The following is a 24,102-nucleotide window of genomic DNA, read 5'->3' as shown; positions in this document are numbered from 1 at the left end:
ATCCTTGCGCAGGTGCGGCGCCCAAAACTGCACACAGTACTCCAGCTGCGGCCTCACCAATGCCCTATACAGCTGCAGCAAGACCTCCCTACTTTTATATTCAATCCCCCTCGCTATGAAGGCCAGCATCCCATTCGCCTTCCTGACCACCTGCTGCACCTGAAAAACCGCCCTACCTGGCATTGCCTCATCCACAAAGGCTGTCAAGTTCACGAAGCAAGGTGTACTGCTGAAGCAGAACTTAGGCGTGAGCTGCGCAAGTCCAGAGCCACCAGTGCAATAACTACAGTTTCTATACAAGTTTGTCCCATATGTGCCATGACATTCCATGCCCGAATTGGCCTGATCAGTCATCTTCGGACACACTGCAACCAGCCTCAAAATGACTAATGGTGTTGAGGTCCTCATCGATGACGATGAACGAACAACATTGACAAAAAAACCTGGACTGCACCAAAATGGAGGGGTTGGGAAATACGCCTTCGTTTCCAAAAAGGGAAACAATACAGAACACCTTTCTGTTTATGGACTGGAAAAGTTAGTGCTGTTTAAATCAACCACCTCTTGTCCATAACAACATAAATTTATCATATGAAACATGTGATGGAGGCAGTTCAATTCAAGAACCTCTAAAATTTTCATGAACTCTAGTTCAAGAACCATTGCTGTAGCGAACTATTAAACATTATAAAATGAAGTTTCAACGTTTTTAATGTTAAATGACAATTTATAATCCTGCCCACTCTAGAATTAATCATCTTGAATACTAAAAGAATGAACTTGCATTTGTATAAAACTTGTTATTGTTCTTGGGCCACCCTAAGGCGTGGTGCAGCTAATTTGTTGTTTTTGAGTGGAAATCACTATTGTTTTACAAGCAAATAAGGCAGCAAATTTGTGCACCACAAAATCCCCCAGACAGAAATTAGATAAATAGCTAGTTAAGTCTATTTTTGGCAGCATTAGGTTTGGTGGACCAATGTTGGCCAAAATTACAGGAAAGCTTTTTAAAGAAATGTTGTGGTTCTTTTATACGCACTTAAACAGACAGTCTGGGCTTCATTTTATACAGTGCTGAGAAAGTTCTGCGTGTTGGTGGTGCTGTCTGAAAAAATCAAGTCTAAATGCTGCACATTCTCAGTGTCAGCCTCCACCTTGTACTCAAGTTTTCAAAGTGTTTAAATCCATAACTTCTGAGTCAGAGTCAAGAACATTATCACTAAGAAGGAGATTTAATTGGGGATTTTGTGAAATAAAATATTATATTCCAGATTCAAACCAATGCAATGGAGAACAAGAAAAGGATTTTTCCTTTTCTGATAACATATTGTTATTAGACTTTAAAAATGTGAATTCAGATGCACAATATAATGTTGCAGCAATCATGAACAGGGAGTCATGGTTACTCTGCCCACTCTCAGTGCTGTGTGCTGGGGGACAAAGGCAAGTTATGCTTATATCCACTAATATGGATTGAAAAGGTGTTACTCATCAGCCTTTAACAGGCACAGCTTAATTTTTTTTTCATCTAAAAAGTGGTGACAGGGCAGTCTGCTCCTTTGAATCAACTGTTTAAATTTTAAGATACTATTCACTTGCCAACAGAGTTTTAAAAGTGTAGGTTAAAATATGAGCTATGTATTAGCCGCAGTTGTGTTGCAGCCAAAGCAAAGTGAAATGAGGGAAGCCACATCTTGGAGACCTTGCTTGCTCAATGCTAACATTCACTGGCAGCTTTATGATTTTATCCTGGCATGTGAGCAAAAATCTTGGAGCATCTTATAGACAGCATAATGCACATCAACCATCTTAATCCTTTTCTCGAAAACAATATCCTCTTGCACTGGTCTTGGTTATCCTACATTTACTACACAGAATGAGATTTCCTTAATATTTGTGAAGATTAAAGAACAAAAGGAACTTACAAAGAACAAAACTCTTGCCAGCTGTCAGAGAAGGGAGCCTATCAGGCCACCATTTGAATCTGAGTCAGCAGGTTCGGTAGCTTGATTGCCAGTGGTCTTATACACTGAGCTGCCCACAGTACTGCCCTCCATGTAAATGTACTCTTTCTTCCTGATGGTTATGTTCACAGCAGTGTGGGGGTGGGAATTACATTATTCGTCAATGAAGGAATTTATCAATGAAGCTGATGAATTCAAATATAATTGAGGGTACAAAAATCAAAAGGGGTTGCATAGTAGGGATGTAGACGTGTGCAGTATCCAAATGGAAAGAGTTTTTGAAAAAAATAAAGCAGAATTTGGAAGATTACTGCAGTTGCAGAGGGAGCAATTCAACTCGCACTGGAAGTTGGGACAAAATGGTCACTGCAATCTGAAGGCATGCTCTAACATTCCAGATGCATTGGGTGATGCAAACCTGGGCTTGCAGCAGTCCACTGTAAATTTGGAGCCAGGAAGAGAACCCCTGTTCCTTCTAGTTCCCCTCCAATGGCACAGATTTGCTGCCAGCAGCAAAGCAATAGCGCTCATTACTGATCTCAAAGAAAGCTGCCCACACAGATTTAGCGATCCCTATAGCATGAATTTCACCTTTCCTAACATTAATTTGATTCTGGCAACAATTACACGGTATCTCTGGAATCCATCAGCTGAAGCCCAGGTATCAGAAATCATAAGCAAAACTCGTTAGCCCTTACCATTCATTCTTAAATCCAGTAAAAATAACACGGCAACATAAAACAACTGGAGATACAAAATTATCTATTCAGACTGAGTATGCACCATATCTACAATGGTGATTACTTCCTTATACTGACATTTATTTAACACTGGTTTGTTTTGGCAATCATATCCATACGTCTAGGTTATCATTAGATGTTGCCATTAGAAATGTATTTCCTTAATTATATCATCATTTGGAACTTCATAATATCTTTAAAAGACCTCCCTCCTGAAATCACTGTATTAGGATGGCCAGAATGGAATGTGTAGAGAATATACTTATTTCTCTTTCCCCTTTCACACTTCTTTCAGGTATGACAGCTCCAATGAAATATGATCTCGCCCAATCTTCCTTGAATTTCCTGTGTTGTTAAAAATGAACCATAAATGATTTGAAATACAGTTTTTCTTTGGACAGAAACAAGTGCCACACAGTGCACATGCATAACAAGGTGAAATAACATATATTAATGTTATTTCCCTGTGAACATCATTCTGCATATCATGTTTCTTTGAAAGCTGAATTGAAATAAATGTATCCTCTCCCAAAATGTTATCTGACAATCATGTTTTATGCATTTCTAGAACAGCAACAGGTAAAAGTAACAGTTACAGAATTCTGCTGATTTGTGTCACACCTTATAAACACTATACTGTTTAGTATTTATTGCATGAATAAAATTAAAAGTCAAAACAATATTAAACATATAAACAAATGAAAACAATATTTAGAAAGTTGCTTGGTCAATTATGAAATGGTAAGGACCGCACAAGATTGCAAGAGTAAAACCAGACTACGTATCCCTCAAGATTATTAAATTGCAGGGCTCTCCAGGAGAACTGCTGTGTAATATAGAAAACCCAAGTTATTTTCTCAAGTTTTACACAACTTTGAATTCTTCTGAAAATTCTGGCTATTATTTGGGTACATGACTGAAAGTAACTTTGTGCAATAAAAGAGTCCTCAGTTAAAACATGTAATTGAAGGGATCCAGTCACTTATGCAAAATAAATATGAACAACAAATTACACCAGTTCTTTTTACTATGATACAGTTCCTTCCAGTCAATGCTCGCTTTGTGAACAATAGTTCTTAAGAAATATTAAATCAGCCACTCATCCCACTCTCACTATGTTCAAAGTATTTGCTGCATATTAATGACTGGACAAAATTGAATTATCGAATTAAAAGAGCATTTGCTCTGCACTGCAGCATTTCTGTCAAGATCATCCTGCTCATCAGTACATGATTGGTCTCTGAAAATCTACTTAAATATCAAATGCATTAGCTGGATCTGTTCCCCACAATGAAACATGCAAAACGGGTCAAGTGGCATCCATGCAAGCTTAAAGCACTCATTTGCTGAAATGCAGTAAAACCTCTTTTGCCTTTTCTGTGGTTTGTAAGGTATTGGCCCCCTAGTGGTTGCTGTCAGAGAGAACATTAAACATCTAAATCATATTAAACTGGTTTTGGGGGCAAGTTGCTTGTCATAATAGAAAGAATTTTGTAATATTTCTGCAAAGCACTACATTGATTTGTTAGGAAATATAATAAAAGTTATAGTAGGCATGAAAGCTTTTATTACTGCTGAAAAATTTATTCCACAGCAAATAAAGACACAAGGTCATTAATCACTGGAGGTCCATTGTGGCTGGAATTCACTAAAATATTAAAGGCAGTTTAAGTTGTGTTTCAATGACCTATTTGTGACACAATACTCCATCTATTCTGCCATACATTTTATTGGAAAAAAATTCGAAGGCTTTGAGCTATTTGCTGCGGCACGGTGGCACAGTGGTTAGCACTGCTGCCTTACAGCGTCAGGGACCCAGGTTCGATCCCTGGCTCAGGTCACTGTTTGTGTGGAGTTTGTATATTCTCCCCGTGTCTGAGTGGGTTTCTCTGTGTGCTCTGGTTTCCTCCCACAGTCTGAAAGACATGCTGGTTAGGTGCATTGGCTGTGCTAAGTTCTCGCTCATTGTACCCAAATAGGCACTGGACTGTGGCAACTAGGGGATTTTCACAGTGACTTCACTGCAGTGTTAATGTAAGCCTACTTGTGACACTAATAAATAAACTTAAAAGATATTAATCACTATAAAAAGAGAGGAGAAAATTTGAATTTTTAAATATGAAGAAAGTGCTTCTCATCTTTAAATTTAATTTACTGCTTCTAACCTAGTCAACTCTAGAGTGACCAGATAGTCAATGAAAAGGGCTTTAACTATTTTCAACTATAACCTGAAGATGACACAACTGTAGAGAAAATGATACGTTATTATTCATCCTTCAGGCAAGCTTCACAGTACACTCAGCCATCTCAAGGTTTGTTACTCAGACAAACAAAAAGCATCAGTCATGAATGTGGCCCAGAATACACCAAAGACAAAAGGCATAGTACTGATATCATCAGAAAACACAAAAGAAATCTTATCTGCTCATCACTTCTCAAGATGCAATTGTCAGTTTAAGGTGAAAAATGTGAAATGCATAATTACAATGTGCTAACTACAAAGCAGGAACAATGAAAAGCAAATGGAAGGAGGGGAAAAGTTATTTGGAGAATGAATATTTCAAAAGCGATCAAGAATATTTTAATCAAAACTAAATTTTCAAAGTTTTGTGACAGTTTTAACTCACTCAGTAGTGTTTGATGCTTTGGTGGGTGCATGTGTGGTCAGCAACATTCCAAAGCATTTAAGATAATCAGTTATCATTTGTGGTACAAAGTGAAAATATGGTTTCCAGCCTAATTACTGGCAGGAGATTGATATTTGAAGAGGGGTAGTAAATTGGAATTGAGCTCTGATGAAAACCATGACCTGAAATATTAACTTGAGCAGCACAGTAACACAGTGGTTAGCACTGCTGCTTCACAGCACCAGGGATCTGGGTTCAATTCCCAGCTTGGGTCACTGTCTGTGTGTAATTTGCATGTTCTCCCTGTGTCTGCATGGGTTTCCTCCGGCTGCTCTGGTTTCCTCACACATTCTGAAAGACATGCTGCTTAGGTGCATTGACCTGAACAGGTGATGGACTGTGGCAACTTGGAATTTCAGAGTAACTTCATTGTAGTGTTAATGTAAGCCTTACTTGTGACTAATAAATAAACTTACTTAGTTTCTGAAACATTAACTTTGTTTCTCTCTTCACATTCAATTATCAGTGTGATAAAACCAACAAAATTTGAAATTTGTTACTTATTTTAATTTAAAATAAACCCAGAATGTTTATCTTCTCTGCTAAATACATCACCACTCATTCTCTCCCTCAACTGTAACTCACTGAGTCCAGTAATAATCTTAAGTGCTCATACCAGCTTTAACCCTGAAAATATCCACAAGCTTTCAACTGGTACTTTGATAAAAATATTATATATACACAAGATAAAGATCTGACAGAGTAAATGTGCAAGTCTATTCTCTTTTCCTCCCTCCAACTGAAGACGCTCCCCATCCCAGGACATGCACCCTGACTCCCAGCTGGCCTGGTTTCTCGCATGGCTGCTCCATAAGGTCTGACCCAATCACATAGTCCACAAAGGATCACTCCCTTAAAGGGGCCACATTACTATTCACTCCTTCTCCCAAATTTAAGTCCACCTATAAATGAAAATAAGAGAAAAATATGTATACGTAGGCACACATTCACAATATCACATTAGGGACACTATAGGAAAAGTCTATTCACAAAGACAGTTGGTCCAGAGACTCCCAGGCTCCTGTGAAACACCGCAACTCAATACTGGGTCCTTCAGCAAGCAATGAATCAGATCCAGGAGAAGCAAAAGGCAAACTCATCAGCTCAATATCTTCTCCAATGGCTTCTTCCTCCTCAGCTACAGAAGCTAGAGGCTGTCTAGGTTCCACAAAGGCCGCAGGTAGTCTTGGATCCATTGCTGGCCTACATGAGGGCACACTGGTTGGTCCCCTGGATCAGGCCTGCTCTCTTCCTTAAATGATCCACATGTTTTTTCACATGGCAGCTTTGTACTTCCCATACATATGAAACTGGTATTATTCTTTCTATAATTCTTCCTGACACCCAGGCTGGTCCACCAAAAAGTTTCTTGCCATGATTAGGTTGCCGATCTCGAACATTCTGTTGTTTTTCTTTGAGTGGTGTTGTTGTTTCTGGGAGGCATGTCTAGCTTCCACCCTCCCTGACAAATCAGCCAAGCTGGTTCATAGGCGGTGCTCCATAAATAATTCAGCTGGCGTAACTCCTGTGGTTGTGTTTGGCATATGATAATAAGAAATATGCCACTCAAAGTCAGTGGCCTCTGAACTTGCTTTTTGCTAGACGTTTTAAATGTTTGTACGGTGCACCCTGCTAAGCCATTCAAGACTGGGCCTGCCCAAACGCGGCATATCCCATTTGACTTGACAAAATGGTGGAACTCCTCAGCTGTAAATGCTGTGCCACTGGAGAACACAACGACCTTAGGATTGCCATGGATAGCAAATATCTGCTGTACCTTGTCAATGGTGGCTGTGGCCATTGTAGACTTCATTAGCTGGACATCTAGCTTTTTGAATGTGTACCAACCAGGACGAAAAATACATGTCCCATGAACAATCCAGCCAAGCCTATGTGCAAACATGGCCATGGCCAGTCTGGCCATTCTAATGGGTGAATGTATGCTGCTGGCAGCAATAACTGCTGGGTTTGACAACTTGGGCACTGTCGGACCATTCTTTTGATCCCTTTGTCAATGCGAGGCCATCAGATACAGTTTCAAGTAGTGCATTTATCTTATTTTATCCAGGATGTGCATTATGTAGCTCCTCTAGTAAAAACAGTTGTCTCTGAGGTGACACTATATCATGAGCCTCCCACATGCCATCCTCACTTTATTTTCATCCTCTCTGACTTGTCATAGTGCCAGCCTCTTAACTTTGGAGAGCAATGGATCCCTCTTGGTCCAGGCTCATATATGTGTAGGTGAGACCAGCAATCTCTCTAGCAGGTTCAATGCCAACACTATTTCTTGTGGTACAGCTGGTGATGGTACTGTTCGCTGCGAGGGAGGCAGCTGAATGGGTCGATGATGGAAGATTGTATGCAGCTAACAACAAGGTTCATCTTTGTACACTGTAAAGCAATTAGTGGCATTGGCTTATCCTCTCGGAATAATCCTAACAGAGGCCTGTGATCCAATACAATGGTGAGCTGTCTTCCATATATATATTAATGAAACTTCTTTATCACATTGACAAAGTCTTGTGGTAATCAATTTGTGAATATTTCTTCTCAGCATCTCATAAGGTCCTTGATGCGAATGCAATGTGGAGACAATGGAGTAATGGTATTATCTCTAGACTATTAATTCAGAAAGTCAGCTAATGTTCCGGGAACCCAGATTCGAAACCTACCAAAGCAGATAGTGGAATCTGAATTCAATAAAGAAAATCTGGAATTAAGAATCTACTGATGACCATGAAATCATTGCTGAAAAAAAAACCCACCTGGTTCACTAATGACCTTTAGAGAAGGAAGTCTGCCATCCTTACCCTACATGTGACTGCAGAGCCACAGCAGAGTGGTTGACTCTCAACTGTCCCCCACCCCCCTCCAAGGGCAACCAGGGATGGGCAATAAATGCTGGCCAGCCAGTGACGCCCATGTCCCATGAATTCATTTTAAAAATTGGCCTCTATTCCATCTGACATCTTGTGGGAAAGGACTCCTCCCACTCCATATGGTGATGTAATCACAGGTAACAGGTAATAGTTTGGTTGGATCAAAATGTAAAAATTGCATTGAAGACTGTAAGGCTTGCTTTACTTTGCCTCTTTTTGAGCATCTTTTGAGCATCTCCAATGTTGATACCTCTTCAGAAGCTGGTGCAATGGGGCCAAGTTCATGGACGCATTCTGCAGGAATTTCCTATAATAATTTACCATCCCCAGGAATGATTTTAACTCAATCACATTCTTAGACTGTGGTACTTCATTGACTGTTTTCACCATGTCCTCTAGGGGATGCAGACCCTTGGCATCTACCTTGAAGCTGCCTGGAAAGTGCATTTCTCTCATTTTAAGCGGATGTCTGCTTCTTTAAATCTTTTTAGGACCTCTTCTAGGTTTATCCCATGCTCCTCAGGGGGTCCTCCAGTATCATTCAAGTACACCATCACTTTGGAGATGCCCTGCAAAACTTTCCATTGTATACTGGAAAAAGGCACAAGGCTGAGGAGACCCCAAATGGTAGGTGAGTGTATTGGTATAACCTTTTGTGGTTGTTAATGGTGACCAGCTTTTGGAAGTCTTCATCCAGCTCCAGCTGCTGGTATGCATGATTAAGATCTAACTTAGTGTACTTGAGGCTAATTTAGCATAGAGGTCGTCTATTGTCAGAATGTGGTATCGCTCTCTGGGCTCGTCAGTTCACAGTTAACTTATAACCTCCATTGATTCGCACAGTGCGATCTGGCTTCAAAAAGGAATAGACTGCACCCATTCAGAAAACTGTACTGGTTTTATTATTCCCAAGTCTTCCAATCTTTTTAACTCCGCATCTACTTTATGACGAAGTGCATAAGGCATTGGGTAGGCTCAAAAGAATTTTGGTTTTGAGGTCCAAAAGAATTTTTGCTTTAGCCCCTTTTATTCCTAGTTCCTTTTGAAAAACATCCGAGTTATCTGCAGAGGAGCTCTTGAAAATTTCCATCCCGAATGTTCAGTATTTCCAGCCAGTCCAATTTTATCTGTTTCAACCAGTCTTGACCCATGAAACAAGGTCTGTGACCCTCAATCACTAGAACTGGTAACTGTGCTGTTTGGTCCCTACAGGATACCATGACTGCAACTGACCCTACTGCCTTTGGCATCTCTCCTATATAGTTTGTTAAAATATTTCTGAATGACTCAACCTCCAGGGTTGCAGACCTTTCTGGAAGTAGCTGAAAGCTTGTTTACTTTTGACTGTGAATGCAGCTCTGCCATTGACCAACAGGACTATCTAGTAGGTACCACCTTTGGACCTGGTTTAAAGTACAAGTTTTGGATCCCTTGTTAGGTTGCTCAGCCAGTTGTTTTAATGGCGTTGCCTTAACTGTTATTTTTTGTGCATTCTGTACTGCCTGCTTTTCTCTGCAAATGAGTTTGCAAGCCTGCAAACTATCCTTCTTGCAACTAAGACATGTACAATTTTTGCACCAGCATACTTCCTGGTAGTGCTCTCCCACACATCGAACACATACTTCCATCCCTGGTGCTATACCACTACTACCACTATGGCTACTACTGCTACTTCCTCACCCACCCACCCCGGCTCTGCTGCTGCACCTTCATTCAGGCTGTTCCTTGCAGCAGCCATTTCCCACCACCTTGGGGGCACCTTGTAACTCACTTACATCGTGCTCAATGCATTCAGTCACCTGGACCATCTCTACAGCTTTTTCCAAAGAAAATTTAGTCACAGCCAGCAGCTCTTTGGTATGGTGAGACTGTTGAATGCACAGACCAAATAGTCTCTTAACATCTCCCCCAGAGCTAGGCCAAATTCGCACTGCTGTGCTAAACGTCGCAGTCTGGCCACAAACCCAGAGACCGTCTCCCCAGGTTTCCTCACAGCAGAATGAAACTTATACCTCGACGTGATGATTGAAGGTCAGGGTTAAAACGGTCTTTGATCAATCCCACTATCTAAGCAAAAAACTGTGTCCGCAGCATTAGGTGATGTTAGGCTTCTCCCTAGACTGTAAATTTGTGGGCCACAGACTTAGAGTAATATTATCTTTTGACTTTCCTCCACAGTGATCCGTTAGCTACAAAGAAATAACACACCTTTTGATATGTTGCCCTCGGCTCTCAGCTTTTGGGTCAAACAGTTTTATCTTCCAATTTAAAGGTATCTTAAGGGCCTGTTTCTTCTTAGCTTTGACAATCGCTTTCCTCCCCCTCTAACTGCACACTGTGATCTGATGATTGTCATAATTTTTCCTTGTGGCCAGTGTAGTAAATTTGGAGGTGACAAGATGTGGCTTCAACAATAAATATTTTATTAACTAGTGTTATATATACACAGGGTAAAGGTCTGACAGAACATATGCACAGATCTACTCTCTTCTCCCTGGTTCCAACTGAAGGTCCACCAAGTCCCAAGGTGCACACCCTCACTCCCAATTGGCCCAGCTTCCCGCACGGATGCTTCACAGGGTCCAGCCTGATCACGTCACAAAAGATCACCCCTTAAAAGGGCTGTGTTACCACATTTAGATCGACCCTGGTCCCTACTCCTTTTCAGGTGACCAGGAATTGCAGCCTGATCTCTCTCTCTAGCTCAGTTTCATAAGCAAAAAAGTGTGTGTTTATTGGTTACCTCTTCTTGACACATTAGATAGTAATTTTTATGAATTATTCCATTTAATATGATCGATTTATTGTTTTGATATTGATTTTTTAAAATTCATGTTGAATGTTGTGCTAACTTGATCTTGCTGGAATTTGCTCATTGGCCCTCGGAGTGAGAAAAAAAATTAAACGTGGCCCCCCCCCCATGTGAAAAGATTGGACAAACCCGTTTAAAACTTACTCATTCTTTCTCCCCCTCATCATGACATGCACTTCCTGGCACACAAAATACTGCACTGATAACACAATGATCCAAAAGCTGTTGAGTGCCACATGTGAAACAATGGTACAGAATATTGGTGGAGTGGCAATCACCACTGAATTGCCACTCTGCTCCATTTTACTTACCTTAGTCTGGAGCTGGACATTCCTCACTCAGATCTACAACCTGGGGCAACTGAAGCCATGCCGCCTTTTTTTTTACAGCACCAGCTACCATAAATTGGACAAGTTAAAGGTCCCAGCCATTTAACAGGGGCATAGTATACAAGGTAAGTGGATAGGATGGTTAGGTGGTCAGGGTGGTCCTTGGGGATGGGGGGTGCGGTTATGGAGAAGAGAAGTTAGTCACAATCTTTGTGGGGGGACGGGTGCAGGATGTGCTTATTTTGGGACTTCTAATGGGTTGCATATGTTTCCTTTTGGGCATTACTGTAAGATCTGTATCTATATTAAGATGTTTATTATCTGACCTCAATGGGAGGGCAAAAGGGAGTATATGTACCAACTTTAACTTACTCCCAAACTTGAAAGAGACCAATTGAAAATATACTCATTTATGTGAATGCATATTGAATAAAACACATGTTGGATCTGGTACTTTACAGAAGAGAAACTGCAGCCAAGAGTTTGCTCCCCATAAGAAAATGGTTGTGAAAGAGAAAGACTAGCTTGCACAAATTTGTATAAATTTACGGACAAACATGCACACTTAACTAGCATCATAAAATAATTCTGTACCCCGTTTGAATAATTATCAATTTCGTACCTTATTGATCTCCACCTCATGATTTAGTAGCTTGTTCTGAGCTTCTTCCAACTGGTGGCACACTGAATCCCTTTCTCTCATTAGCCTCTGCAACTGACCTTCAAGACAAGCAACATTTTCTGACAAACAGGTCACCTGTAAATAAATTGGTTAGCATGAATTTTAAACAAGAACTGAAACGTTATAAATACTCGGCAGTTCTAGCAGCAGTCATGGAGAAAGGAAACCTTTAGTCAGAACTCAATCTTCTCTTAAAGAAGCGTTGACCAACACGATAGCCAAATCAAGAATTCTAATTAACATTGTACTTCCCATTGGTTAATAAAACATGAATAGAAGACACCAACAGCATCACGAATAACCTGTAATTATGTTACACCTTTAGGCAGCACAGTGGTTAGCACTGCTGCCTCACAACTCCAGGGACCTGGCTTGGGTCACTGTCTGCATGGAGTTTGCATGTTCTCCCCGTGTCTGCGTGGATTTCTTCTGGGTGCTCCCATTTTCCTCCCACCCTCCAAAGATGTGCAGGTTAGGTGGATTGGCCATGTTAAATTGCCCCTTCATGTCCTGGGATGCTCAAGTTAGAGGGATTGGTGGAGTAAATATGACAGGTTACGGGGATAAGGTCAAGGTGGGATTGTTTCTGGAGACTTGATGGGCCGAATGGCCTCTTTCTGCATTGTAGGGATCTATGTTTCAATGATGTAATAAAACATCCCAAGACACTTCACATAAGCATGACAGCAAAATTTGACACTGTGGCAATAATGATAAGTGACAAAGAACCTGAACAAAGTGGTAAGTTTAAAAGGCCATCGCAAAGTAGGGAAGATAGATAAGGAGATACAAAGTTCAAAGATGGAGTTCCAGAGCTTAGGGCATGGATTCACAAACTGTGGCTCACAAGTCCACAACAAGGCAACAATAATGGTCGTAGAGCTCAGACTTAGTTTTAACAGATGCAAAGCCCTTTTAAATGTTTGTGTGCAGATCACCAACAACCTAGTATCCCCACGCTGATGTTATTGTTAAGAAAGCCCACAAATGCCTCTATTTTCTCAGAAGACTAGGGAAATCTGGCATGTCTGCCACAACTTTCACCAACTTTTACAGATGCATCATAAAAAGCATTCTTTCTGGTTGCATCACAGCTTGTTATGGCTCCTGCTCTGTCCAAGATGGCGAGAAACTACAAAGAGTCATGAACGAAGCCCAATCCATTGCGTGCCTCAGCTCATCTACTGCCAAAACCCTCATCTACACTTTTTCTATCTCTAGACCAGAGATTTCTAAAATATTACTGGCCAGACTTCTGTCATATCGACACAGACATCAAGTTTTTACAGAGATGCAAGAAAGCAGACAAGATACCCACTTTAAGACTTGAACAGCAGGTTAGGTGTAAAGATTCGCATTCTAATCAGTAATCTGTAAACTGTCTGTGCTTTATATGCTCTGTCTGAGGCCAGAACTCTCCATTCACCTGACAAAGGGACTAACCCCGAAAGCTAGTGAGTGTACTATCAAATAAATGGGTTGGACTTAAACCTGGTGTTGTCAGACTTTTTACTGTGTTTACCCCAGTCCAACGCCGACATATCCACAATTTGAGGTCATCCATGTCCTGACTCACACTAATTCACCCTTCACACCTGTCGTCACTGACCTACATTGGCTTCTTCCATTTTAAAATTCTCATCTTGGTTTCCAAATTCCTCCATGATCCTGCCCTCCATATTTCTGTAATCTCCTCCAGACTGACAACTTTTCAAGATATTTGCAATCCACTAAATCTAACCTTGTGAGTGAGTGACCAAGGCCTAAGCCTTTATTTTCCAAACAGTTTCCTGATGTGACCCCATTTTTATGCTTTAAATGGTTAAGCTGCAGCCACTGACAGAAATGCTGGTGATGCTTCTTTCCCTAAATCCAGTGATTCCAGATTGAAGAATCAACTTGCATCAAAATCTGTTGAGCCATTCTACAACACACGCAGGCCATTGCTGTAACCACATGAGGAAGCGAAGACAGAAAATAGCAGATTTCTATGTTCCTCAAGATATTTTACAAAAAATTCTTCCTGCATTCCGGGAAGAAATGAGATAATTATTTAGAAGCCTTTAATTTCTTGTTCATTATAAGTTTTCTCAGATGTCATCAAAAGGCCAAGGAAACTTAATGTACTTAGCTCAAAAATCTTTGAAAAATCAATAAATTTAATGAAGCACAATCATCCACTTCTGAAAACCATGTTCACTATTTAAGTGGTCTTATTTAAATTAAAAATTAAAATTCTTTCCTCCTTTCATAGAGATTCATAAGTTTAATTTCATCTTCATCAATTATAAATGTAAGCCTAATAATCATAAATCCCTTATGAATATCTCTGACTAAAACAAAAACATGCATCCTATTTTCAAATTTATTATAAAGCAAGTCCAGTTGAAGTAGAACCAGTTCCCTCAAAGTATTCGGACAGCTGAAAAACAATAACTTGATGTTTAAAAAAATTGTCTACCTGCACGGGGGATCCCTGGCTAATACTCTTCCTCTTGTAAATACTACAGTGATATAATTACTCTACATACATGACCTACCATTACACATCCCCTGGGAAAAAAAGGAAGAACCAAACTAAGTGGAGACTCCTGTTGTGAACTCTCCAGCAACTTGCTCATACATCAATAGCAATCAAAATCTGGCAAGCAGCCCTGCAGACAATTAGAGCCAGATTTATGGCATGACAAATAGAACTGGGAGAAGGAAAGTTGAAATTCTTGATTGAATTGACTATATTGCATTGTAAAGTTGGCAAACAAAAGTCCTTTTAAAGCATTTTCTCATGGAATGAGAGCAGTACGACGTCCTCAAATAATTCCACAATCACCTTGGATCTTCAATCAGGACAGAAAGAATTTCTGAAATTGGTATGGGGGGACTCAGCTGACCGGTGTTGACTACACAACAGAGTGTGAATGGTTCAAGATCTGGATAATTTGGAGTATGTGGAGAGGGTGTAGAGAAAAGGGTTAATTCTAATGATAGCTACTGGTCATGTGCTATGTTGCAGTGATGTCACTCACTGAGAACAGGAGTGTGAAACACCTCTAAAGAGTAGCGCCAGCCGTGTCTTGGTTTTACACAACCGTCATAAATGAGATGTAAATCAGTGATGGGCAACCTAGGCTAGTGAGCAGGTCACATGAGTGACCTTCCTTGATCTCAGTGGGCCACAAGATTGAAATCCAGCTTGTTGACTCACCACGATTCTATGAATAAGACTGAATACATACTGGAAATTTCATAATGACTTATAGCAGATGCTTAAATCATTTGAAAGATCTACAGTGGCTTCTATTTTCAATGATTCTATGGTTCTAGAACTATCATTAACTTCAAATGATAAAAATGGAGGCAGAGGGAGCGTACGGCTCTCACAGTCAATGTTGTGTGCAAGAAGCACACACTTCACTTGCCTTTGTTTTACATGTGAATCATTTCATACGTAGGAGAAAAGCTATGTGGCTGGAAATCAACAGAGTGTGACAATCCTGCAGGTCAGCAACAGTCAACAAAATGTCTTGCGGACTGGACCCAGAACCCAGATGGGCCATACATGGTCCTGGGCTGCAGGGGATCCACCAATGATGGACATAATTGTTTCTGAACATAACGCCATTGCCTCCAATAGATCAATTCTAGAGTAAGAAACCAATGAATCCAGATTTAAACCCACAATAACATACGGTGGGAGCAGCGACTACATGCAAAGAGGCAAAGTGGTGGGAAAAGCTTCAAGGGAAATAGAGCAGCACAGAGAATGAGTGAAGGGCTTTGAAGCCAACTCAAATAATGAAAGCAGACCAGTGGCTGGCAAAACAAGTAGTGCAGGAAAAGAGCACTGTCATGACCATCTCAGTGGTGGAGGTATGAAATTTCTTTACCTCATCCATCTGCTGTAGTCATCTATGATGATTATGAAGGATTTGCCATTGTAGACATGGCCGGTTGAGAAATTCTGTGGGAATGAATGGGTCCCTTTGGTCATGGAAGTGCAATGCACAAACTTGCCAATTTGTAATAGTTTCCTGTATTTCTCTGGTGATACCTGGCCACCATGTGGAGAGCTGGGTCCATGCCATGCATTTAGTAATGTCCAGATGACTTTGTAACTTCCGAAGGATATCTGCCCACAGGGGAGGCAGAATGATCAGCATATGTTATAGACCATGACTGTAAAATGGCTCTACTGTTTGAACTAAGTTTTGGCTGCACCACCACTTGGTCTCCAAAGAGGCCACTCTCGTTGGCAGTTGTTGTGAATGCAGGCACACTCGGAGAAGCTCTTGACAAATCTGTCGCAGCCTAGCTGTGGTTGCCAGCAGATGTCTGGCAATAGTTTGGGAGTAGGCCTCCAGCTCAGCAACAAACAGCTGTTCTGTTTGGTTGAAAGGCTCATGGTGGCCCTTGAAAATATATCTGCCATCATCTGATTTTATCCCCTGGACATAAACAGTATCAAAGGCAAATTTCATGAGGCACAAGTGAAACCTCTGGATCCGAGGAGGCATTTTTGCATGGACCTTTTTGTTTAACAAAGATACCAATGGTTTATGGTCCATCTCAATGGTGACCTTGAGACCATAGAGTCATAGAAGTTTACAGCATGGAAACAGGCCCTTTGGCCCAACTTGTCCATGCTGCCCTTTTTTTAAAAAGCCCCTAAGCTAATCCCAATTGCCCACATTTGGCCCATATCCCTCTATACCCATCGTACCCATGTAACTATCTAAATGCTTTTTAAAAGATAAAATTGTACCTGCCTCTACTACTACCTCTGGCAGCTCGTTTCTGTGTGAAAAAATTGCTCTTCTGGACACTTTTGTATCTCTCACTCACCTTAAACCTACGCCCTCTAGTTTTAGACTCCCTACCTTTGGGAAAAGATATTGACTATCTACCTTGTCCATGCCACTCATTATTATATAGACATCTAAAAGATCATCCCTTAGGCTCCTATGCTCCAGAGAAAAAAGTCAATCCATCAAGTCCCGGTAGCATCCTAGTAAATCTTTTCTGCACTCTTTGTAGTTTAATAATATCCTTTCTATAATAGGGTGACCAGAATTGCACACAGTATTCCAAGTGTGGCCTTACCAATATCTTGTACAAGTCCCAACTCCTGTGTTCAGTGTTCTGACTGATGAAACCAAGCTTGCCGAATGCCTTCTTCACCATTCTGTCCATTTGTGACACCACTTTCAAGGAGCTATGAACATGTACCCCTAGTTCTCTTTGTTCTGTAACTCTCCCCAACGCCCTACTGAGTAAGTCCTGCCTTAGTTCAATCTACCAAAATGCATCACCTCGTATTTGTCTAAATTAAACTCCATCTGCCATTCATCAGCCCACTGGCCCAATTGATCAAGATCCCATTGCAATTGAAGATAACTTTCTTCACTGTCTACTCTGCCACCAATCTTGGTGTCATCTGCAAACTTACTAGCCATGCCCCTCTTATTCTCATCCAAATCATTAATATAAATGACAAACTTGGCCCAGCACTGATCCCTGAGGCACACCACTGGTTATAGGCCTCCAGTTTGAAAAACAATTCTCGACAACCACCCTCTGGCTTCTGTCAAGAAGCCAATTTTGTATCCATTTACAATTTTGTATCCACAGACACCCTGGATCCCATGAGGTTGAACTTTATGCAACAACCTACCATGCGATACCTTGTCAAAGGCTTTGCTAAAGTCCATGTAGACAACATCAACTGCACTGCCCTCATCTACCTTCTTGGTTGCCCCTTCAAAAAACTCAATTAAATTTCTGAGACATGATTTTCTACTCACAAAGCCATGCTGACTGTCCCTAATCAGTATTTGCATCTCTAAATGCCTGTAGGTCCTGTCTGTCAAAATACCTTCCAACAATTTACCCAATTAGTGAGAATACTATTCACAGATCCATGTAACCATAAAAGCTTCCTTCTCAATGACAGTACATCTGGCTTGTGTCTGACAGCCTTCCAGAAGCTTGGTAGGTGGGTCACTGGCTACCATCCAATTGCTCCCAACAGGAAACCGCTCAGAGGTTCTTGGAGGACTCTTCAATTGCAATGGTAGTTGGAAGGGTCAGTTTGTAGTGGACCAGAATTTCAGGGGAGAGCAACATCTCCTTAATGTGAGTGAATGCATGTACTTGGGAATCTCAGTATAATGCCTTGTCTTTCTTGAGCCGGTGTCTCAGCAGTTCCATGACTTGTGCCAGAGGTAGAAACTTTGTCAGCAGGTTCACCATTCCTAGGAGATGCAGGAGGCTGAGTTTGGAGGAAAGGGTGGGAAAATAGATGCTCACCTTGGTTTTGTGTGGATCTGCTGTGACACCTTTGTTGCTGATGATGTAGCCCAAGAACCAAATAAAATCACATCAATCGTTCAGCATAAGCTATGTAATCAATTCAAAACTGCTGTGCACCGTTCATCGTGCTCTTCTGCCGTGACACCATGAACCATGACATCATCCATATGGAAAATGACCTCCTGTAGGCCTTGCATTATTTCTGATATTGTGCATTGGAATTTTCTGGTTCAGAGATAATCCCAAAGGGCCAGTCAAGGCCAGTCGTGCAGACCCAGCCAGGGTTGAAGAGGCCAATGATTGGAGGCTGATGTGGTAGGGGCTGGTACAAGCATGGGGCCCTTTTCCACTGGGGTACACAAGGTACCCAATCAAGCAGTCTGTCCCAAACCTATAGATATTTGGGCACCCCTCTTGCTACTAAATGTCACAGGAAGCCACAATTGAGCTACAAAGAAGGCAGAAGCCTCCCAAGCGAGTCAGGCCTGTATATTTAAGGCAGTAGGCTCAAGGTCTTCCAATTCTCGGAAGGGGAGAGGAGGTTAGGGTAGGGATCAGAGATCAGACCCTTGTTGTAATTGACAAGCTACAGCAATTGAGATCACATCTGGTTAAGACACATCTAGACACCAGTTGGAGGAACAAATCTGCCCTAATTTCAATAAACAGAAAACCATTAGCAGCATGGACAGAGTACCTTACCGTCAAGAGACTGTCATACCTACAGAACCACAAGTGAAATAAACCAGGCGTTTGGAAGCAACCTCCAATGAACTGGTCTGAGAGCAACACAATTCCCATCCAGCTTGGAAAAAGCTCTGCACTTACTCAGGAAGAATGGTGAAATCACCAAAGAGACTTTCGTTTCAGAGAAAAGACTTGGGCGAGGGAGAGAAAGCTGGAAAGTCCCACCCGAGGTCAATGGACCTTTGCATGGTCTGTGTTCCACCCACTACAATTCCAGTGGTGGGCAGATGGGAAAATTCCACCTGTAAAGAGTTCAATCTAATGATAGTTACTGAGCATGTATGCCATAGAGATGCCACCTGCAGAGACGATGGGCGGATTTTATGACATTGCTTGAGCAAGGCCGGAAATTCCTGCCTAAGTTCAATGACATTTTTGTTGCCCAGCCTTCGCCTGCTCCAATTCTGTGGCAGGCAAGGCAGTAGGATTCCAGTGAATGTGTGTGAAGCACTCTGAGCTGCTTCAGCTCAGTTGTGCCCTTATTTAATCTTTTTTAAATAGTTATCATGTAAATAAATGTTTCTGAACAAAAGACGATTGCCTCCAGCAATATCTCTTCTACACTAAAAAGCCAATGAAACCAAAGGTAAGCCCACAATAATAGATTCAGCAAGACATACATTTGAGAATCACAGAATCCCTACTGTGCAGAAAGAGGCCATTCAGCCCATTAAGTCTGTACCAACCACAATCCCACCCAGGCCCTATGCTCATAACCCTACTTATTTACCCTACTAACCCCCTGACACTAAGGGGCAATTTAGCTTGGCCAATCAACCTAACCCATGCATCTTTGGAGTGTGGGAGGAAACCGGAGCCCCCGGAGGAAACCCATGCAGACACAGGGAGAATGTGCAAACTCCATCCAGACAGTGACCCAAGCTGGGAATTGAACCCAGGTCCCTGGCACTGTGAAGCACCAGTGCTGACCACTGTGCTGCCCATTGTGTCACTGTGCCACCCAGAGAAGTCAACTCTAAAGTAACAAAGGAAAAAATTATGGTTCAGACAAATTGTTTAATGCAAAAGGGAAAAGCAGATGGTTTTGGTACTTGAGAACAAAAATTTGTGAATTATACAGCTGTTGTTCAATTTAGTAAAAAACATCAAATTAGTCTGGGCCCTTGATTACTAGAAATGCTTAGCCATTTTATGGAGACATTAACCTAATTATTTTACTATCCATATTGTAATCTCAAAGCAATGGCATTGACATTGCATAGTTAATTCTGAAGAATAAGAAATATCAATCAATTTCAAAGGATCAGTTGGATGTCAACAGAGTGGATCATTGCAATAAAAATACTTTGGAATACGTTCCTTGAGAACTGCACAAATAATTTAACACTATCTTCACGATGTGCATTTATTTCCTGCATTTCCAAAGTTCTCTTGAATTAAATGACCACTTTTCTCCAGTACTTAAATGTCATTGATTCATTCGGTATATAATAGTCGGTATATTATGGCTTATTTTAAAACTAGTTTGGACTTTCAATGATGATTAAAAGCTACACGAATTTACCTTCAGCACATTCAAGCTGCCAATACAATGCATTCTATGAGGGAGGGAAAGGTGAACTGTAATGCAGGTACAATAGCTCACTCTGCTTGGGTGATTCCCCTTTTCGCTAAAATGAGGTGATCCACTACATAAGTGCTTTTCACCATATATTAGATCTTTCTTCAGGTAGTCTCTTTGCCCACAAACCCTTGGAGTTTTGTTTTACGACTACTTGCAACCTCCAATGGAGAGGATTAGCATCGAGTTATATCGCTGTAAGGGGCAGAAAGGAGCATCTGTTTTACCTGTCCTTTCGCAGAATAGAATAATACGAAAGCAGACGGGGCTGAGGGAGATACAATTCAGATTATGTGAATTATGTGATTGGGAAGATTTGACAGAGTAAATGCATTATTAAAAGGGGAGACATACAGCATAGAATCCATTCTACTAAATGGATATTCAAAGTACAACTGAATTAACGGACACCAGCTTGAGAACAGATCAAAACTTCCCAGGCTTATCAAAATCGACAGCTGACAAATCAACAAACCTGAGAAAAATAATAAAATCATGGAATCCTTAAAGAATACCATTCGGCCCATCAAGTATACACCAACTCTCTGACAAAGCATTTTATCCAGTCCTATCTCCATAACCCCACATATTTAGCCTGCTAATCCCCTAACCTACATATCTTGGGATACTTGCTTTGACAAAGGATCATCTGGACTTGAAAGGTCAGCTCTTTCCACTCCTTACAGATGCTGCCAGACCTGCTGAGATTTTCCAGCATTTTCTCCTCTGAGTTCAGATTCCAGCATCTGCAGTAATTTGCTTTTATCTTGGGATATTAAGGGGTAATAATTGCCATGGTCAATCAATCTAACTCGGACATCTTTGGACTGTGGGAGGAAACCCACAGACACGGGAAGAACATGCAAACTCCACACAGACAGTCATCCGAGGCTGGCATCAAACTGGGTCCTGATACTGCGAGACAGCAGTGCAACCACTGTGCCATCTTAGTTCCAGATTTAATTTAAGTCTATTAGTTAGTTAGAAAAGTAATCTATGTTGTTATATGCATCATAAATAAGTACATCACATTGTTCAAAGCTGCTGATGTTGTTGCAATAAGATTGGTCCTGCCTATCCCTTGATACAAGTTTTCCTCATTCAATAATAGAACACACTAACAAAATTGCCCGAGAACTGAATTCCATCTTATCATCCACCACCCCCACCTATTGGCCATAACAGAAACAACATCAGTAACATTTCAAGTGACAACGAATGTAGTATTCCTTTACATTTTCCTACAACTTCAATTTCTTAATATCAGATACATTACTGGAATAAACTTGGTTTCAGTTTCGGTAGATATCCAGTTTGTAAAAGTGGCAAGGAATATTAGTGCAGATTTATAAAAGCAGCATCACTGTGCATTGAGCAAGTGATAATTTTCTTCAACTGTAAAACAACATCACTCTCTCACCTTTGATGCCAAATCTTCTCTTTCTTTCCTCATTTCATCATGCATAGTTTTTTTGGCATTTGCAATCTTTTCTTGCTGAGAAGCTAACTCCCTTTCTAGCCGTTCTTTCTGACGCAACATCTCATTCTTCAGCTGCTCACAGTGGACCAGAGCCTAGAGAAAAAGAAAATAAAACTGGTCTTTGAAGCTAAGCAGAACATGACAGGCTAATAGATTATCGCATTGAGCTTTGGTTTGGGAAGAAAGCCAGATCATAGTTTCATGCAAGTTCCAATCTATAAACTATCTGTGACTTCACAAACACTAAAGGATAAGTTTGTTTTATCTAAATCACATTGCTGTTTATTTTAGGTAACAACATTAATACAGTCCATATGATAAAAAACATAATGCGTTTTTGGAGTGATGTCACAGTGGGTGACCCATAAGTAAAGTATATTCATTTGTCATAAGTAAAGCTTTCATTAACACTGCAGTGAAGTTACTATGAAAATCCCCTGCCTGTTCGGCTCAATGCACCTAACCAGCATGTCTTTCAGACTGTGGGAGGAAACTGGAGCACCCGGAAGAAACCCATGCAGACACAGGGAGAACATGCAAACTCCACGCAGACAGTTTCCCAAGCCGGGAATCAACCCCAGGTCCCTGGCGCTGTGAGACAGCAGTGCTAACTGATAGATTCAGTTCTCACAGCAACTTTTATAAGTTCTTTAATATAATAAAGCATCCCAAGGTGTTGCATAGGAACACTGTATGCAAAACATGATCCTGAGCCACTGAGCCATGATTGGTAAAAGTGGTGGGTTTTAAGGAATGTCTGAAAGGAGGAAAATGAGATACTGGGGTTGAGATATAGGGAGGAAATTCCAGCGCTTAGGATCTAGAAAAACTAAAAGCACAGCCACTAATAGTGGATCGATTAAAATTGGGGACGTTAATGAAACCATAATTAGAGGTGCATAGATATATTGGAGGCTCAGGGGTTGAGAGGCGATTGCGAAGATGAGGAGGAGAGAGGTTATGGAGGGGTTTGAAAATAAGCATTACATTTTAAAATCATAATGTTACTTGCCTGGGAGCCACTGTGGGCTAGCAAACACATTGAGAGAAATGGCAGCATGGTGGGAAGGTCCCTGGATTAGTAATTCAGAGGCCCAGCCTAATGCTCGGGGGACACAGTTTTAAATTCCACCGTGGCAGCTGGTGGAATTGAAACTAAATTAATATATCTGAAAAAGAAAACTAGTAATAGTAACCATGAAACTATCATCCCCACTTGATTCATTTGAGAAAAGAAAACCTGCTCCTTACCTGGTCAGGTGTCAATATCCACTGCAACATACCTGACTCTTAACTAGCCTCTGAATTAGGTCAACAAACCATCCAGTTCAAGGAAAATTAAGGATGGACAAGAAATAGCTTCTTGGCCTTCTGGCTAAGAACAAGCATGGGATCAAGCCCAAGATGGGGTGTAATGTCTTATCTTGTCAGCTTGGATCTTGTTTGTTGCTCTTACGGGGACCTTAAATTGGATTCAATTGGATTTTGAATTTGGTTTTATGAGCAAGCAAGGAGTTTGGGTTTGCTCAGTCTATTTTGAGCTCTGGCTTTGTAATTTTAACTTTGGAGTAAAAATTTTAATAAGGCTTGTCAGCACAGCCTACATCTCATGAAAGAATAATAAGAACCACAGGGGTGATAAGTGGTCAGGATTTTGTGTGTGTTTAAATACAGCAGCAGATTTTTGAATAATCTAAGTTTACAGAGGGCAGAATGTGGGAGATCATCCAGGAGTCTGTTGGAATAGTCAAGTTTAACAGTGGCAATGCATAAAGATCATTTTGCATTGTTTGTCAATAAAGGCATATTGAAAAATTGGTCTTAAAAAGTATTCTTTTCCCATCCGAACAGTTCTGATTAATGGTCTTTGGCCTGAAATGTTAATTCT

The 24,102-nt window shown here is 40.9% G+C and overlaps 1 protein-coding gene across 5 annotated transcripts in view; it reads right to left on the bottom strand.

The window, feature by feature from the left end:
* The window catches only part of sdccag8 (SHH signaling and ciliogenesis regulator sdccag8), a 327,951-nt gene that overhangs the window by 257,380 nt on the left and 46,469 nt on the right, over positions 1 to 24,102 (bottom strand). For all 5 annotated transcript variants that reach the window (XM_080200751.1, XM_080200752.1, XM_080200753.1 and 2 more), the window contains 2 exons: positions 22,155 to 22,307; positions 12,037 to 12,171 (listed from right to left, as the gene is read on the bottom strand). In XM_080200751.1, coding sequence (XP_080056877.1) covers positions 12,037 to 12,171; positions 22,155 to 22,307 — 288 coding nt within the window. The remainder of the gene's footprint in view (positions 1 to 12,036; positions 12,172 to 22,154; positions 22,308 to 24,102) is intronic.

This window comes from Carcharhinus amblyrhynchos, chromosome 12 (genome assembly GCF_965287045.1).
Source record: "Carcharhinus amblyrhynchos chromosome 12, sCarAmb.v2.hapA, whole genome shotgun sequence".
NCBI lineage: Eukaryota > Metazoa > Chordata > Chondrichthyes > Carcharhiniformes > Carcharhinidae > Carcharhinus > Carcharhinus amblyrhynchos.
Note: the sequence above shows the minus strand (reverse complement) of the source record. Positions and strands in the feature narration are given on the sequence as shown.